Here is a 20,102-nt window from a genome sequence, read left to right on the forward strand (position 1 = left end):
TTCACTATCCAAAGGGGCACATATATGCATCAACCACATACCCCATAAAAATACCGCATAGCCAGAGTATATTAACCAGCTTCTGTACATTTACACCCAAGTTTCCTAAGAAATTAATTAGGATGTACTGCTAGGAAGAAGAATCAGGAGTAAAAGAACAAGAGTTTAAGATACCTAGAGACATTTTCAAATGGAAGTAACACTTTGAAAACCTCAAATTGAGACCAAAATATCAGAAGGGGATGACATGGTAATCTCCAAATCTCTCTTTGCTGATGTCAAGCTTTAAAATATATATGATGATACAGAGCTTGAAGGGAATGATTAATGTAGGAATCCTAACAAAAGTGAAAAAATCTAAAGGTTATATTATTTTGGAAAAATATTAGATTGCAAGAAAGAAACAGCCTGGTTATAATGGAAATTATAGTACTTATTGTCTAATGATAAGCAAGTTTTTACTTTTATTTTACCTCAATTTCCCTTTCTGCTTTTTCTTTACAACTGACAAACCCAGGTTGATGACTTATCCAAATGACACATGGATTTTACTTTTAACTTGTTATTTTTTATCTTTGGTCGCTCCTAGAATGGTTCAATTAAATATTCCCAGTATTTCCTACTATTAAATAAAGCTTTAAAAAATGGGAAGGCACTGTGGACTGGTGCAGGGAATCAAGAGCAAGAAGATGGCCATCAGCTTCAATTATAGTGACAGTTCAATTACCCACCGTGGCTCCCTTACGAGGGGAGTATTAGCAATGTTTTGATGGTCCACTGTCTTAAGCATAGTTCCACTTAAGGCAACAGAATAAAATATGTGCATAAAACCAAACTGTACAATAAGGTATGCAGCCTGATAATCTAATCCTTATCCCTAACACAAAGTATTAAGTATCTTAAGTAGCAGTAAGTAATTCATGAATGCTTTAGAGACCCTTCATACATGGTAAATCTATAACCATAGACATATTCTCGGTGTTTAACAAATACTCATTAAATGTTAGACACAGATACCTCAAAATTAATACCACATTATAAACTATTTTAGACCTAATTTAATACAGCAAATCTAATACACCTAAGCTAATATTTGTATATATAAATTGCCAAATAACCAAAGTGACTTTAATAGATGTATTGCTCCCCTTAAACACTGACATAAAAATAAAAATCTGTAATTTTGTACAGAAATTGAGGTAAAACATTGATCAAAACTTACTACACAGTAATAAAGAGCAATGCTTACCTAGTTCAATACATGTTATACCAAGAGACCATACATCTACTTCAGTACCATATTGTTGTTCTTCAACCTTGGCTAAAATTACTTCTGGGGCCATCCTAAAACATATAATGTCACTTAAAGTTAAATAAGGAAAGAAAAGTATACTATTCTTTAAAAACGTAATGACGGTCTACATGGAGAATACCTGTGTGAATTCCAGATGACATAACTGGACATAAGAATTCTTGTAAAGGGAAATAAATGCATTACAGGTTGTGAGGTAAATATTTACCATTGCATATACAGTGCTAGACTTATTCTCACCATTTGTCATGATCATGTAACAGCGTCCTGGAGGAAAGATTCCCCAGAGCAGGGTTGTATTCTGCGTCAATTCAAGTTTGCAGATTCTAATACTGTATATGCTTTATGCTAGTGATTCTCAAACATTTTCGTTTTAGTATCTTATTACAAAAGTCTTAGTTTTGCTTGAAAGAGGGCATTTTATCACTGGCACTCGTTTCCTTGAAGTAAACAAGCTCACTACATTTAGCTGAGAAAATATCTGCTACAATAAGCAACAACGAATAAGCAGTTTATCAGTCTTTTTTGCAAATAGGAGTAGTGTTCTGTGATAAAAGTGGCTAGGACAGCCACTCATAACTAAATAAGTCATACAATTATTAACTTCATAAGCGTCTTGGTTATAAAATGAAATGCTAATTCACATCTTCAGCTAGACTCTAATGTTCTCACTGGTATGCTTCACCTTGTACTTCCTTTGTACTTGTTATTAAGCACAGACAGACATTTAGAACAGTTTCTGACTGCTTAGTAAGATTGTCATCAGGTGTATGTGTGTTCCTCTGTGTAAAAACATGTAAATATGTACACAGTGCTGTGTTCCTAATATACTATATACAAATTAATACATATGTAACTTCCAATTGCCAATAATAGAGGGCTTCTAATGTGTTAAGATGTTGAAGTAAGCTTGGGGAGTCAGTAAGTTCAACAAAGTTAAAAAACTAGTTTTGTTTTTAATGCACAACTTTCTAGCTCCTTTCTAGTATAAAATATTGATCACTGATTTGTAAAGGGGGACCATTAAGAAGAATTATTTCTCCAAAGAATCCTTTTTTTATTCAGGGGAAGAGGATTCTATCTAAACTAGGGTTCAACATAAGAAAGTTTTGGTCATACAGAACAGTAGCCTTCAAACGTTTTATTTTCTTACTTCCAATGAATTTATTTTAAAAATGTATCTGCTTGTACATTTTTGAGTTGGTATCAAAATTTTATAAACTTAGTTGCAAAGGATATAATACGCACATATGTATATACATTGTTTTGTATATGTGCTTTACAGATATTTACAACTTGGAGCTGAGGACCTAGCTCATTCAATTCATTAAAAACACTGCTGTATAATAACCTAATTAGCAAACCCAGTCTGCACAGTCATATCAACCATTCAAATCAGAATTATTTTCTATCAGGAAATGCCAAACTTCATTGTTCAATGTAAATAACATGTTAATGTGTCCTCATGGCAATTATCCCAGTTATAAATGAGGTAATTTATGATCCACTAGAAAAGAAGATGGGAGGGAAGATAATTGGGGAAAAGAAAGAGCAAGGAGTAAAAGGAAGTGAAGAGAGATGACTGTGAAGGCAGAAGGCCCTTGCCAAAACTTTGTGTCCTAACTCTTCAATATTTCTGATGCTATATATTCTAGATGTTATGTATTCTCAAGTTGTCCCTCTGGTGATGGTTTGAGGCTTTAATCCTCAGAACAATGCATCATTCTACTATTCAGGATGGGTGAGAAGCCTTTCTTTAACAAAATGGGAGTTGGGAGATTTGAAAGGTAAGTGGAGAAGAAGATGCAGTAGACCTAAGACACCTCTCAGCATATACAGAGAGAAAACACCTTTGGAAGTTGAAGATGTGGAAAATTATTCCCTTCAGACTTGCTGACATTAATATGGAATTATTTATGAATAAAATTAGATGATGTCTAGAACTCGCTTCAAATAACTGGAGGTGGAGGGAGGTCAAGAGGAGCAAGTACACAGGGCAGCTGGGCCCTGGGGTAGTGCTGTTAGGCTGAGCTGACCGCTGTGTGAGCCTTCCTTATATTTTTGCCTATTTCCCTGTATACTTGAAATTCTGCATAATAAAAAATTTTTTAAAAATTCGTAGTTAGCTACCAGTCTTCAGATACTTTTATTCAGAGATACTGACACACAGTAAAGATAAATCTAAAGAAAATTTCCACTTAGCACTTCTCTCTTCTCCCTTATTAAATATTTAAATGTTTTCACTCCTATACCCAATACATGACGTAGATGATAACAGGAAAGAAATATTGGGGGCACAAATGAAACAATAGGAGATACAAGGGCAGCACTCCAAATCTATATCTGAAACTAAGTATAGTGCTTAGAGTAATGTCTAAAGCAGCACTGTATTTCCAAGAAAGAAGATAAAGCATCTGAAAAAAGTACAACCACACACTGCCTATTTCAGATACGAGGATCAATACCAGACAGGACTATTCTTACCAATACGGCGTTCCCGCAAAAGAACTGGCAGGAGAGACCATGGAAGCCAATCCAAAGTCAGCAAGTTTCACCTGGCCTTGTTCTGTCAGAAGGATATTTGCTGCTTTGATATCTCTGGGTTTAGAGAACACAGAAAATTATTTGTCTTTCCTTCATAAGATTATACTGAAAATGATAAAAATCATATAAAATTTTATAGAACGGAGAAATCAGAATAATTAAGGCCTTCGATAATCTCTCTCAGTTGAGATAATGAGAATTAAGATCCAAATTAAGAAGTGAAATACACAGAATTCCTGTAAGTATATAGTAACAATTTTCTAAAAGAGAAGATAAAATAGCAGTAGAAACAGAAGAAAAAATTAGGTAATTAATAGCACATACTCTATATTTGAGTTCCTGTTTATTGGTACAAATAATGGTTTTAAAAATTCAGCTGAACATTCTTACGTAACTGTAAGATTTCAGAGTATGCCCTTAACATTAAAATGGAAAAAAAAAGAACCTCATGCTCTAAATTTGTTTTTTTTAAATTACTCATATCATTCCAAACTTTAGCATAGTTCTCCTACCTAAATATGAAATGAAAACTGAAACACATGGATAAGGTAATATCAATGATCCCAAATTTACTTTTAAGCTGTTTTCTAAATCAACAATGTACAAGTGAACTAAGAAAATTATAATGTGTTTGTATGCCAATGGGTACCATACATTCAAAAATAAATAAATTTCTAAGCACTTGTCAATTCATACTACATAGTATTATAATGGATATAATAGTAAGTCAATCTATTTTCTTCCATTTCATTTTGTTAACAAATGGATAGGTTCTTTGAAGTTGAGAAGACCTTAGGTTTTACTTCCAACTCTTTCGGTTCTCTTATTTACTATGCATGTGGATTTCTCTTGGACCTTAGTATTCTCATCTACAAAACTGATAACCCATTACTTTGCGACGACTCTACTATATAAGTTTACTATGTATTGTCTGGTTCACATAGATAATTTTAAAAATGCTAGCTTTCTTCTAAAAACAGGGAAAACCAATACCAATGCTAAAAATGTTGTTTATGATGGTTTAATCTTTAAGTTACTATTCACTATCAAGGATTATCAAGGATTATCTCAAAAGCATAGAGTCTTAAGTAACTTTTACTTGTCTCTGTCATGGAATCAAATCTGGCATTATGAGTCACCAGGAGGACAAAAGATCTAGGTTAGTTCTAGTCTAATCTATCTTGCTTGTAAGCTTTGGGAAGTTAGTCACCAATTGGGCCATCAATTTCTTCATCTGTAAAATGAAAAAAGAATACATCATCCCAATCGTCTTTTCCACTTCACAAATTAAATTATTCTGTAATTAAATTTCTATCACAAATCTATAAAGTGCACATACTTCAGACAGCCTGGCAGCATGTGTAGAAAAAGATAAAAATTATCCTCAACAAAGAGATCAAATAAATTAGTATATTCTTTTTAGGACATGGATAACCTAAAAAAAATATGAGTTTGTAAAACTCCAGAATACTTTTATTTACCTAAAACAAATAAAGCTTTCAGGATTAATAAATTCTAGGTCTGATAAATTCAATAAGCCATTTGCTTATTGATATATGGTAATTTTTAAACTACTTACCTATGGATCATGGCATGAGAATGTAAGTAGGCTAATCCCTGGAGAGCACCATGTGTAATTGCTGCTATTTCCATTTCTTGTAATGGCTTTTTGTGAACTTAAAATAAGAATTCATTTGAAAATGATTATTCTATAGAACATTTATATTTAACAAAATATATACACATATCTAATATATGGGGAAATTTTTAAAAACTAACATTTAGCAAGAAGGAACTTTTTGCTTTCCAAGATAATAAAACAAGGCAATTTAACTTTATAACAAGTGTGCAGTTGTGCCTATTTGTTATAGTTCACAGGCAATTTTCCTCAAAGTTAACAAACAACATTTAACAATTATTTTGTGATTATAAAAGCAATGAAAGAGAAGCTTTCCCTTTTTATATTCCTACATATCTTCATTCTGAACAGAAGGAACAAATCAAGTTTAATGATAAAGAATGCAGAAAAATGCCTATTTAATCATAATGAAAGAAAACTCATCTGTATGCTAAAACATAATATTTAATGAGGACAGTTCACACCACGCTGAGACTCTAGAAAAGGCAAAGGTTTTCACTCTTCCAGAAGAGTTTTAACATTATTTTAAAAATCTCTTACTGAACAAATTCTCATTCTATTATACTAATACTTTTATTTTCTTAATTAAAGGAAACTTACCTTTCAGAAAATCTGAAACAGATCCTATACAGTATTCCATTACAAGCTACATGGGAAAAAGTGATAAAACATTAAAATACACTATTAAAACTAGAAGATTCTGTATGAGATAAAACAAATTCACCAAGGAGATCGAGAAGATACTTTGAAGTGAAACAAACTCTAGTTATCAATTACCTTTAATCACACATTTTGTGAACTTGTTAAATGCATACATGAAGTGAAGCCAATGCTACATTAATCTTTTATAATGCCCACATTGAACTGCTTGTACATGTGTGTTTCATATAATTACTAACTAAAGCTATAAAGGAATATACATATTCTATTAATATTAACCTATAGTAGCAATACTGGTATTGTTAGGAAGCAGAAAATTATCCTTTGGTACTATATATACAAAATTAAGGTTACAGTTTAAATCTTTCCTATAAAGCCAACACAGAGCACCTCTTATGTGCAAGGTATTTTATATATATTAACTAATTTAATCCTCATAACCACATTTGGAAGTAGACCCTATTATCATCCTTGTTTTACAGATGGAGAAACCTGGAAGACAGAGAGGCAGTCTACCTTGTCGGCCACTGTTTTTTCTTTAACCACTGCCTCAAATTTAGGAGTACCATCACCAATAAATTAAACCAAATGTTACAAATCTAAATCTAAGTTCAGTATATTAAAATGATAATCAGCTATAGCTTATTAAAAATAAAAGGTCATTCTGGTTGAAAGAAAATTTAGCCTTCCTCTTAAAAGACACAATTACTATGCCTCTACTGTTGTAAGATTACTACCTTATCTTAGATTTAACAATGGGGCAAAATTAATTTCCATTTTCTGCTATAAAATGTCTCAATTTTCTACCTTTAGTATCATTCAGCCAAAGAATCACAATCAGTTCAGATTTCTTCAGGATTCACCACCGACGTTCCACACAAGATCCTTGTGGTTAAATAGTTTACAATACATTTATGTCAAAAATATATGCTGATTTTCATCCTTGAGTGATAGGATTGTTCTCAACAAATGTTTGATAAAGCATTTGAAGAATGATACCGCTAACATACATCAGAACATTTTCCCATGCACGAAATGATCAGGTGAATCTCTGAAGTAAACTGGGAAAAGTTCTATTATCTCCTACTGCCCAAGAGTTCCAGGAAAAGCTGCTCCTCCTTTCTTGGTATGAACTGACATTTCAAGGTGTTTGTGCATGGCTTTACACAACTATTTTGAGACTTTTTAAATTACTAATAAACTAAACCTACTAAAATTACAGCAAGGAGAGAGCAGATACCTACCCATGCTGTGTGCTCACTTAAATAGCAGCCTTTGTTTTCTATAATGTTGGGATGTTTTAATATTTGTAGAAACCTGACTTCCTTAATAATGTCCTGCCATTTCTGTAGGGAGAAAAAAAGAATAAAGGAAATAATTAGGAACAGTTGCTTTTCCTTAGAAAGCTATACAAGTGAAAAAAGTAATTATTAGATTAAAATGTTAATAAGAACATACAACTTTGTTTCATTTGTAATATTTAAATGTCAAACTAATACATTTTAAAGAACTTACGTCCATATAGTTTACAACTGAATTACATAAAATTCATTCCAGGTAGGACATATTTTTATTTTCATAAAATTTATTATCAATGAGTCTTATTAAAATTTTACAACCGCACACCAAGCCTGTTGAAAACTATATACTATATTTAGTGGTTTTTCTTCAAAAGTTCAACCTCTCCCTTCTTTTGTGCAACTTTATTGTTGCATATTTTACATACATTAAAGTTCAGCTGTTGTGTTTTTGGCTTATAATGTCTACCAAATGTTAAGTTTTTTCTGCTGTTTAAACTCAAATCAATTAATTACCTAAATTCCTTGCACATATTCTAAAATGCTAGTGAACACTTAGGTTATAACAGAGGGAAGTTCACAGAAAAACCAAGCAGCATGAAAACATTTTCCTACAGGATTTTAGGAAGAGCCTTCCCATTGATGCCTACTAGTAAATAACAGATGAACCTTCAGCAATTAAAGCTACTCCATGACAACTTCAGAAACTTAGGCTATATTCTAACTATAGTTACTTCTAAGAAGCAATCAGGGAACCCTGAAAATACAGGTACTTGGGCCCATACCCAGAGACTCTAGAAGCTTAGTAGATGTGGGATGGGAACTTGGAAATTGTATTTTGTTCTTGTTTCAGCTTTTCCAAGCTTTACCACTCACTTGTATCCTATTTCTAAAGGTAGGGGAACTAGAATACAGAACTTTAAGAAATGTTTTGTACTAGAATTTAAGATCCTATATCTCCTATATTATTTCATAAGCCCTCAACAAAATAGAGCAGAAGATATTCACAGTGTAAAATGTGTAAGCTGGAAGATGCTAGGTTTAGAAAGTGTTTTATGGGCTTTACATTTCAAATTTGAATGCTCTGGGAGGCAAACTCTCAAAACAAAACAAAACAAAGCTAAAACCTGTGTTCTTAAATGTAAAAAACACTTCCAGGAAGGATACAATATTAGACGGAGAAGATGCTGCCCTAGGTGAAACTTTTTGTTCTAGGCATGACTAATTAAACAGACTCGAACACAAGTTGGCTAGGAAAGCTAGTTGTAAAATTATACTATGGAATGGCAAATAAAATTACAGTAAACTTGTAAAAAATGGAGCTTTTAAAGGGGTTTTAGAAATTATTAAGAGTTTTTTTAGGTATCAACATAATGGAACAGTGATCAATCACAACAGTGTTATCATACCCATAAGTGTGATTATCACAAAAAACAAGATTTACCATAAACTAGGGATTCCAGAAATATACAAAACCAAAACCTTTAAAAATTAAAGACTGATCCAGCAATTCTACCTCTGGGCCTATACCCTGAAGTATTAAAAGCAGGGACTCAAAAGAAATATCTGTGTACCTATGCTCACAGCAGCATTATTCACAATGACCAAGGGGTAGAAGCAACGAAGTGTCCATTTACAGATGAGGGATGGGCAAAATGTGGTGTTTTTACACAGACACACACACACAGTCAGAAGCACACACAACAACATGGATGAACTTTGAGTGCACTATAGTAAGTGAAACAAGCCGTCACAAAAGGACAAATAGTGCATAATTTCAATTACATGAGATAGCTAAAGGAGTCAAATTCAGAGACAGAAAGTAGAAAGGTGATTTCCAGGGGCTGCGGGGAGAGGGAATGAGGAGTTATTGTTTGATGGGGGTAGAATGTCACTTTTGCAAAGTGAAAGAGTTCTGCAGATGGATGGTGGTGTTGGTTGCACAGCAATGTGAATGTCCTTAACGCCACTGAACTTACACTTAAAGTGATTAAGATGGTAAATTTGTTTTGTGTACTTTACCACAATTAAAAATAATTAAATTTTTGAAGAATTAAAGAAACAGGTAACACTTAGGAAGTAGACATTTTATAAACTTATGCAATTAAGAACTAATCAGAATACTGAAGAACAAAAGTACATGCAATACAGTATCAATAATTTTATTTTTCAGATTATTACCCACTGCCTTATTTTTCAGACTAGATATATGCTGCCTGCTGATTATTTGAAACAGCCATTAGATAATTTCTCTACCATTAAAAATTTATATCCAGTATACTTACTGTCAAATGTACCTTATTCTAGTTACTTTCTTAGACATGATAATCCCTCTATTATAGAATAAACTGCTAAAGAACAATTTTAAAAATGAAACTCGTGTCAGCAGCACATATCTAAAAGTAAAATTAAAAGTAAGGGACACAGTAGGGAGGTTTCTGGTATGTCAGGAATGTTGTTTACGGCTCTAGGTACAATTTAAATGGGCACACTGAGTCTGTGGAAGAAAATTCACTGAGATATACACTTAATATTTGTATATTTTTCAACATTTTTTGAAAAAATTCCCACCTATCCCCAATTTAAAATGGTATGGCTTTCTTTAACATGCCGATACAAACATATATATTTCACCTACCTTCGTAGACCGCATTCCAGTATAAAATAATTTCTTGATAGCCACCACTTCATTGGTGCGCACATCTCGTGCCTAAAAAAGACAGAAGAGCATTGTAAAAATTATCAGATTAAATCTGGGAAATCATTTCTCTGAGAATAAAAGCATTTATAAACTACCATGTCAAAAAAGATATCAAAACTGCTTTTAAAGAACATTAAAAAAATAACTAAATAGATAGCAAAAAACTTCAAATTATCAAGGAGCTGGTACTTTAGAAATAAAAATAATGAATGTTCATCTTTGAATGAGCTAGTTGAGAGGGAAAATATAGAAATTTGAGTAGTACTGTAAACAAAAAAATGACTAGTACATACAAGTCTATGCTAGGCCTGTAAACTTCAAAATTTCAACGAAATGGACAATTCTCTAGGAAAGAACTACTAAAATTGATCTAGAGAAGAAAATTTGAGTAAAACAGTGGTGACAGACAGAAAAGAATACTAATCGTCTTTAAATAGTTGTGAGTGGAAAAGTTTCACCAGGGAACTTCCCAGGATAAAAGGGGAGAAAAAAGGAAAGCTATCCCATTAATTTTATGGAGGCAGTCTAACCCAGCAACTAAACCCTCACCAGCAGCACAAAATAGAAACTTAGGTACCAATTTGACTTATAAATTTAGACCAGGGAACTCAAAATAAAATTTTAAAATTAAATATTACAGGGCATGAAAACAATATTTCATTTGGATAAAATACATTACCACAGAAATGCAAAATTTTGATACAGGAAAACATTTCAGAATCTGCCACATTTTTTACAAATCAAAGGGGAAAAATATATACTTATAAATGTAAATGCTCAATAAATGCTGAAAATGCAGAAAAGGCCCAACTCCAAATGAATTCAATGCAGGGAAGACCAAACTCTTAGAAAACCCACACGGGAAAGGTAATTCCTCAACATGATAAACTTTTAACTAGAATTAAGGCAAGACAGCTAAAATGCTACCACAATTAGTATTTACCACTGTTCTGGAAATTTTGATAAAAAAATAAAAGCATAACAGAAACATGAAAGTTATCTCTTTAGAAACCAAGAGCCAAATTCTCATTACGTGTTTAAAAAAAAAGATTATATATGAAGAAGGCACAAGAGGATAGCTGCAAAATATTTCAAATGAGTTCAGTAAAAAGGGTTAATAATCTCTAGTCATCTGTGGAAGAATTCATCTTCAATTCAGTCTTTAATGAATTCCCAAAGATAAAATGTTTTAAATTTAAAATTAGATTATGATGATAGCTACAAAATTCTAACTTACTAAAAATCTATGCAATGCACACTTAAAATTGGTGGACTTAGAGTATGGAATTTAAATCTCAAAAAAACTGTTAAAAAATTAGACAAGCACATATGTCAATTACACCTAAACAGAATTCCTTAAAATATATATATATTCTTTTAAGTGGGTCCTGGAAACAACTAATGACATTCCAATTTCAATTACTGGCAGACTGGTTAATGAAAACGTGCACTACTTACCATAATGGCTGAGGTGGATCTATCCGCATAAAATCTTGAATATGAATTTATTTTTCCAAAATGTTCTCTACTCATCTATTTGTGAGCCCCTTGATTTTAGTCAATAGGTCTAACCAGCTATATTCTTTTCTAACAGTTTTAATGAGATACAATTTACATACCACACATTTCACCCATTTGAATGTGTGTAATTCAATAGCTTTTAGTACACTGACAGATACAGGGCAATACTGATTGATATGACAGATACATGCAATTTACTGATAACTACAATTTTAGAATGTTCATTACCTCAAAAAGAAACTCCAAATTGTTTCATTTAAAAATGATTGAAATGGTAAATTTTATATTGTGTGTATCTTACCTCAAATTTTTTCCCAATTAAAAAAGAAAGAAACAAAACCCCACACCCTTTAGCTATCACTCTCCTATCCCTTTTCCTCACCCCTTCAGCCCTAAGGAACAACTAACCTAGTTTCTGTGTCTCTGGAGATTTGCCCATTCTGTACACTTTGGGACCATATAATACACAGTCTTTTGTGACTGGCTTCTTTCACTTAGTATAATTTTTCTAGACTTGTGACAATTGAATGTTGAGCATCTTTTCATGTGCCTTTTGGCCATTTGTACGTCTTTGGAGAAATGTCAATTCAGATCCTTTGCACATTTAAAAATTGGGTTGCCTTTTCATTATTGAGTTGTAAGAGTTCTTTATGTATTCTAGACACAAGTCCCTTAGCAGACATATGATTTCAAATAATTTCTCCTATTCTGTTGGTTGTCTTTGCACTGTTTTGAAGCATAGAAGTTTTACATTTTGATCAAATCCAATACCTATGTTTTTCTTTTGTTCATACTAAGAATCCTTTGAAAAAACCAAGGTCATGCAGTTTTACCCTAAGAGTTTTATAGTTGTAACTGTTATATTTAGGTCTTTGATACATTTTAATGTTCATATATGGTAAGAGGTAAGGGTCCAATTTCATTGTTTTGCTAAAGAGCTACCTTTCTAATTAGCACAAGATAAAGTTCAAAAGTGGGTATACTGAATGCAGTGTAGTATCCTGGAGTAGATTCCAGAACAGAAAAGAGCATAAAGACTGGGAAAATCTGAAGAAAGTATGTAGTTTAGTTAATAGTATCAGCGTATCAATGTTGATTTCTTAGTTTTGATAAAGGTGCTGTGGTTATGAAACTTGTAAGCTTTAAAGCATTTGGGTGAAGCTTATAGGATAAAACTCTACTATTATTGCAAAATCTGCAAATCTAGTATTACTTTAAAACACTAAGTTAAAATCACTGTCATTTATTAAAATCCAAACTCATTAGTAATGATGATTACATTAAAATTAAATCAGATTAAGATGAGATTACGTTTGCCTATCACACGCACCCAAAAAACCCGCAGAAAAATATTTAATGTCCACAGTCATGTTTCTCTCTCCCTTCAGGATTACAGGGTGTGCTTACTCATCATGTTTTATTCATCTCCTCTAATCTGGAACAATTTGCTCAACCCTTCCTTATCTTTTATAACACTTGCAGTTGTTGAGACTACATAGCAGTACTTACCTTATTAAATTTGTGTTTGTCTGAAGCTTCTTCAAGATTGGATTCTGGTTACACATCTCTGGTTGAAATACTACATGAGTTATATTGTGTCCTTTTCAGGGTATCATATCTGGATGCATACAATGTCTGTTCATCACTGGTTACTAATTTTCATCACCCACTCAAGGTATTTGACTGTTTCTTTCCAATGTATATACTTACAACCCCTGTTTCCTACTTTGTATCTAACAAGCAATCCGTGGAGAGATACTTTTAAACTATATAAATATCCTGCTCATCAAACTTTCCCCCTAGGTTTAGCAACCACTGAAGATTCTACCCAAAACAATCTTTGCAATGATTGCTGCAATCTTCAAAATGCTGGTTTTTCCCAACTCTACCATTCCCTTCACATGTATCAGTCAGCATTCTATTATAAAGAAAAGCCCTCCCTTTCCAACTATCTATCCATCCTTCATCTCTCATGGAAATTAGGAATTCCTATTTTATTCAATGGGTTATAATCAATAGATGTTTATGTTGATGCTCAAATTGTTCTAGATCTGGCCAGTGGGAGGACCTTCAAGCTGGTTCTAGCATCCTCTTGAAAGGGCCCTTTTTTTTTAAAGCACTTTTTAACCTTCTGGTACAAGATATTCTAGAGCTTATCTTTAATGATCCCTGTCCCCACAATAGAATGAACCATTACTCCAAGAGCTCTTGATCCATGTAGTGAGGAATTCAAGATCTGAGTGCTAAGTGTGTTTGTTGCTACTGGGATATCAATGCAACTAGAATCTTACAGAAGAGAGAGCTGGGAAATATATATGTCATACAATTAGTTCATATTAATGCCACAAATTCCTATCCAATACCTATCTAGTCCCACATGGTTCTTCCTTACTTTTGCCAATTTCCTATTTCTATCATTCTTTCAGTTAGGATCTGACTCCACGTGACATCAAAATTACTCACTGCTCAATCTTGAAACACACAGTTTCAGAACTGTCACACCCATACCAATATGAAACAAATTTACTGAGAAGAGTTCAAGATTTTCCTGCAGTTTCCTCTTCCCAAGGAGACAAAGGGTATAAAGTTAAAATACTGTGTATGAAAGTTACTCATATTAGTTTTGGTTTTTACTCCAATGTGGTTATAGCCCAAATACAGTTAGATTCATTGTTCCTGCTTGCCTTTTCATGACTCCCCCCATAATGATGACTTAATTTTAACTTTTTACTATATAGAATATTTATTATCAAAAGAGGCAAAACAAGTTATCATTCTGTCCTCTATGTACTTCTTTCTAGTCCCCACACTATCACCATTCTGTATCTTGAATAGTTGTTGTATGGCATATAACTTGTCTAATTTCATCGACCTATACATTTAATATATCTGTATTTACTGTATACAAATTATACTTAATAAAGTAAGTCAATTAAAAAACACTACTGACACATATTGAAGGACTACATGACAGGGATTTTTTCAACAGGGTTCTCTTATTGGGCCCATTTCTAAGAGTCTGCATATTTTTTTCCTTTATTATTCTATATTTCTCCACATTAGTATTAAGGAGAACAACGGGAGAAGTGTACATTCAGACAAAACTATAACACAGAAAAAAGGTTTATGAAATACCTGTTTTCTGAGTGTCTCTTCCCTTATTCTGTGTCCAACTCAGAAATCAAACAAACATAACCTACATCACACACACACACATAAAGCATGTGTACACATAAATTTTCTGAAGGATGTTTATATAAATTTTAATAGCAGCTGTCCTTGGGTAGGAAAATTACAGAGGGAATTTCTACTACCTTATTTTTACCTCTAATTTACAAATGGGAAATAAATGAAAAGTTCAAATTGTTACAAATTTGGAACACATTTTCTCTAAGGAAATAATATTTCAAATTGTTGTTTTATTCTTAAGGTACCCATTAAAACTAAAAAAGCTAAATCTGTAATACTACCAAAATATTAAACATCTATACAAAACTTATTGCTGAGGAAAAAAAAGCAATCTTAATAGGAAGAAATAATGAATGAATAATAATGAAATGTGTGTACGGGACTTTACGTAAGTCAGTGTTTTGCAATATTTGATTCAATTGTAATGTATGTCATAAAACTGCTAAAGTAGTGTAAACAACATGGAAATTAAAGCAGAATATCTTTCCCATTTTTTCAATAATCTAAGAAGCTCCATAAATAAAATGATCTTTTCATATACGCCTAATGCAAGTGACTATTAAATAGACTATTGCCTATATCTCTTTGTATTACTGATTTTTACTCTTCCAGGACTGATATTAAATAAACCCTGGTCACTGACATTAAGCCTTTAACACTTACAGAGTACACTGCTCCAAAGCTTCCATGGCCAACTTCTCTGAGATCTGTGAAGAGCTTCTCTGGATCTTCTTTGAAGAAGAGTTCTGCAATTTCAGGGTCCTTCAGGCCCTCTGTTGGGGTAGTTGACAGCATCCTGCTGGGCAATCTGCTGTCTGATTCTAATTGTACAGCGCTATCCCAATCCTTGGTTCATCCGTATGAATGAAGCCACTTTGGCATAAACTATTGTAGAGAAATAAGAAAAGAAAAAAGGAAAAGCAAAAGTTGCTAAGAATAATTAGTATAACATCATTTTCTGGCTACATACATAAAATTATCTTAGACCTGGAATTTCACTGAAAAGAAGTGTTGCCTACTAGGGCAGGAGTCTTAAACCCGGCTCATCATCACAATCACCTACGCTGCTTTAAAAAATAAAAAGATTCCCACTATACATAGTATGTAAGTACATACTACACATACACTTCTAAAACTTAGATAAATCTTTACGTCCTGGAAGGCTTTCTGTATCAGTACTTAAAGATTTGTCTAACTCTGATGCAATAAGCTCATCAGCAAAAGAGATAAACATAGTAGGAAGACCATTAAGAACATGCCCAACAACTCAAAATGTACCCATATGTTTCTGACAACAGGAAGATTCCCACCTATTAATGACCTTCAAATGCAAGAAAATAAGACAATAGGTTTAATTTGTTAAATTAAATCAGTAAGATTTCTTTTCCTTTCAGATACCACATGGCAGTGTTTAATCAACTTTAACACAGACATTCCTAAGAAAATGAAATGCGAGAAAGTAATGAATTATATCATAGATAACTGTTTCCTTCATAACCTGATTCATATTAAAATATGGCCTTATCAAATCTGCTTCCTTACATAAGAAGATACACTACAGAATTCCTGGTGGTTCTGATAGCAGTTCCTTTATATCACATTACCAAATTTTAAAAGTGACTGCCATAAATGAGAAGCTTCAGAACCTGGTTCTAGAATGACACTACTTAGATAGGAATCCTGGCAACAATTATTTACCAACTATGAATTTGGGTCGCCTCATTTTCCAAATCTTTAAAATGAAAGAAATAACCTACCTCCTAGAGTAGCTGTGAGGGTTAAATGAGTTAATAAATGTTAAGTATAGACTAGTACTCAGGAACAATAAGCAGTACATTAAATGTTAGTTATCATGACCTCCTTAAATTTACCAATTAAAATGAAAAACTCCAAAATTGATTTCATTAAACTCATAAGGGAAAATAAAGCTCTAGCCAGTTCTTTCCATGCCCAAAGCATACTTTTTAATTTTTAAATGTTTTAAATTTTTTTAAATTTCAGAAGTTTTTTAAACTAAAGAAAAATTTTTAAGCCTGTCTCATTTTTAGTGAAGTCAACTGAACCAATTATAATGCTTGTTATTTAAACTTCTAACTACATAAAATACACTGACATATCTTTTACTCCTCCCTAAGTTAATACTACATTGCAGTAAAAACTCAAATCATTAGTTTGTATTCCTTTTCTAACATATTTTCAAAGCTGCCCCATATTCTACACTTTTACCAATCTCTCTGCTCTGGAAGTTAGTTCCCTGGAACAGAGCTTCAATTATAATTCTTCCAAGAATATGTGACCACAGGAAAGTCTCCTAACTTATCACTTCTAAAATGAGGAGACTGAAATAAATTCTATATAAACTCTTACTATTCAATTAATATACCTGTGAAAAAACAAAAAGCCTTCTATGTTACTTAAGACCTTATTTAAGACCTTTGAGGAGGGCGGAGCCAACATGGCGGCGTGAGTAGGACAGTGGGAATCTCCTCCCAAAAACATATATACTTTTGAAAATACAACAAACACAACTAGCCCTAAAAGAGAGACCAGAAGACGCAGGACAGTGGCCAGACTGCAGCTACACCAGCGAGAACCCAGCGACTGGTGAAAGGGGTAAGATACAAGCCCCGGCCCGGCGGGACCCGAGCGCCCCTCCCCCCAGCTCCCGGCGGGAGAACAATAGGCAGAGCGGGAGGGAGACGGAGCCCAGGACTGCCGAACACCCAGCCCCAGCCATCCGGGCCAGAGCGCAGACACAGTATATGCCCAGGGGGCCCTGGATACTGGGAGAACAGGGGGTAAGACCTCAGAGCGGGTGCTGAAGGTGATGCCCCTGTGACAAAGAAAAGCGGGGGCTTTTTGAAAGTCTTAAAGGGACAGGGACTTAACAGCTTGACGGAAACAACCCAGGTCACAGTACAGCAGCTGGAAATTACAGGGAAAACCGGGTGCACTAACCCCCTGGGCAACAGCTCTGAGACCCCTCACGGAGGCAAACAGTCAAGCAGCCCCCCCATCCATCACCCCACCGGGCGCTGCGAAAGCAGAGAAGCAGCCTGAGACAAATTCCGCCCACAGAAAGGGAAATTTCTCCCTCCCGGCCAGGCAAGACACAAAGACCCACTCTACACGCAATTACCCAACACAAGCCACTAGGGGTCGGAGTTGCCCCAGTAAAGAAAGGCCAGTAGTAAGTGAAAATTTTGGCCCTCCCAGCTGACAGTCAATAGCACCTGTCAACATGAAAAGGCAAAAAAATATGATTCAGACAAGACTAACCCAGACAGCTTCGGCATCTGCTACATCTTCCCCTGAGAAGGAATCTGGGGAGATAGATTTAGCCAGTCTACCTGAAAAAGAATTCAAAACAAAAGTCATAACCATGCTGATGGACTTGCAGAGAAATATGCAAGAACTAAGGAAGGAGAATTCAGAAATAAAACAAGCTCTGGAAGGACTTCAAAACAGAATGGACGAGATGCAAGAGACCATTAATGGACTAGAAAACAGAGAACAGGAACGCAGAGAAGCTGATGCAGAGAGAGATAAAAGGATCTCCAGGAATGAAAGAATTTTAAGAGAGCTGAGTGATCAATATAAAAGAAATAATATAAGAATCATAGGCATTCCAGAAGAAGTAGAGAGAGAAAAGGGGATAGAAAATGTCTTTGAAGAAATAATTGCTGAAAATTTCCCCAAACTAGGGGAAGAAATGGCCTCTCAGACCACAGAGGTACACAGAACTCCCATGACAAGGGATCCAAGGAGGGCAACACCAAGACACATAATAATTAAAATGGCAAAGATCAAAGACAAGGACAAAGTATTACAAGCAGCCAGAGAGAAAAAAAAGGTTACCTACAAAGGAAAACCCATCAGGCTATCATCAGACTTCTCAACAGAAACCCTACAGGCCAGAAGAGAATGGCATGATATACTTAATGCAATGAAACAGAAGGGCCTCGAACCAAGACTACTGTATCCAGCACGAATATCATTTAAATATGAAGGAGGGATTAAACAATTCCCAGACAAGCAAAAGTTGAGGGAATTTGCCTCCCACAAACCACCTCTACAGGGCATCCTACAGGGACTGCTGTAGATGGGAGCACTCCTAAAAAGAGCACACAACAAAACACCCAACATATGAAGAAGGGAGGAGGAGGAATAAGAAGGGAGAGAAATAAAGAATCATCAGATTGTGTTTATAATAGCTCAACAAGCGAGTTAAGTTAGACAGTAAGACAGTAAAGAAGCTAACCCTAAACCTTTGGTAACCACAAACTTAAAGCCTGCAATGGCAATAAATTCATACCTTTCAATAATCACCCTAAATGTAAATGGACTGAATGCACCAATCAAAAGACACAGAGTAATAGAATGGATAAAAAAGCAAGATCCATCCATATGCTGCTTACAAGAGACTCACCTCAAACCCAAAGACGCGCACAGACTTAAAGTCAAGGGATGGAAAAAGATATTTCAAGCAAACAACAGAGAGAAGAAAGCAGGTGTTGCAATTCTGGTATCAGACAAAACAGACTTCAAAATAAAGAAAGTAACAAAAGACAAAGAAGGACATTACATAATGATAAAGGGCTCAGTCCATCAAGAGGATATAACCATTATAAATATATATGCACCCAATACAGGAGCACCAACATACCTGAAACAAATATTAACAGAACTAAAGGAGGAAATAGAATGCAATGCATTCATTCTAGGAGACTTCAACACACCACTCACTCCAAAGGACAGATCCACCAGACAGAAAATAAGTAAGGACACAGAGGCACTGAACAACACACTAGAACAGATGGACCTAATAGACATCTACAGAACTCTACATCCAAAAGCAACAGGATACACGTTCTTCTCAAGTGCACATGGAACATTCTCCAGAATAGACCACATACTAGGACACAAAAAGAGCCTCAGTAAATTCCAAAAGATTGAAATCCTACCAACCAACTTTTCAGACCACAAAGGCATTAAACTAGAAATAAACTGTTCAAAGAAAGCAAAAAGGCTCACAAACACATGGAGGCTAAACAACACGCTCCTAAATAATCAATGGATCAATGACCAAATCAAAATGGAGATCCAGCAATATATGGAAACAAATGACAACAACAACACTAAGCCCCAACTTCTGTGGGACGCAGCAAAAGCAGTCTTAAGAGGAAAGTATATAGCACTCCAAGCATATTTAAAAAAGGAAGAGCAATCCCAAATGAA

At 34.3% G+C, this 20,102-nt stretch overlaps 2 protein-coding genes across 3 annotated transcripts in view; one reads left to right on the forward strand and one right to left on the reverse strand.

The window, feature by feature from the left end:
- The window catches only part of LOC130683540 (protein phosphatase 1D-like), a 223,398-nt gene extending 207,739 nt beyond the window's left edge, over positions 1-15,659 (forward strand). Inside the window, exons 7-8 of one of the 2 annotated variants that reach the window (XM_057501272.1) lie at positions 13,284-13,350; positions 15,530-15,659. The gene's annotated coding sequence lies outside the window, so the exon portion shown is untranslated. The remainder of the gene's footprint in view (positions 1-13,283; positions 13,351-15,529) is intronic. The other variant, XM_057501271.1, reaches the window with a different exon arrangement.
- Positions 1,163-16,900, reverse strand: LOC130683547 (serine/threonine-protein kinase TAO1-like). The gene is made up of 7 exons (XM_057501278.1): positions 15,528-16,900; positions 10,092-10,163; positions 7,400-7,501; positions 6,096-6,141; positions 5,436-5,532; positions 3,797-3,910; positions 1,163-1,344 (listed from the first exon to the last, which is right to left on the reverse strand). The coding sequence occupies exons 1-7, from the start codon at positions 15,657-15,659 to the stop codon at positions 1,212-1,214; spliced, it is 696 nt and encodes a 231-aa protein (XP_057357261.1). The 5' UTR covers positions 15,660-16,900; the 3' UTR covers positions 1,163-1,211.
- Positions 16,901-20,102: the final 3,202 nt, after the last annotated feature.

The sequence above is a fragment of the Manis pentadactyla genome, chromosome 4 (genome assembly GCF_030020395.1).
Source record: "Manis pentadactyla isolate mManPen7 chromosome 4, mManPen7.hap1, whole genome shotgun sequence".
NCBI lineage: Eukaryota > Metazoa > Chordata > Mammalia > Pholidota > Manidae > Manis > Manis pentadactyla.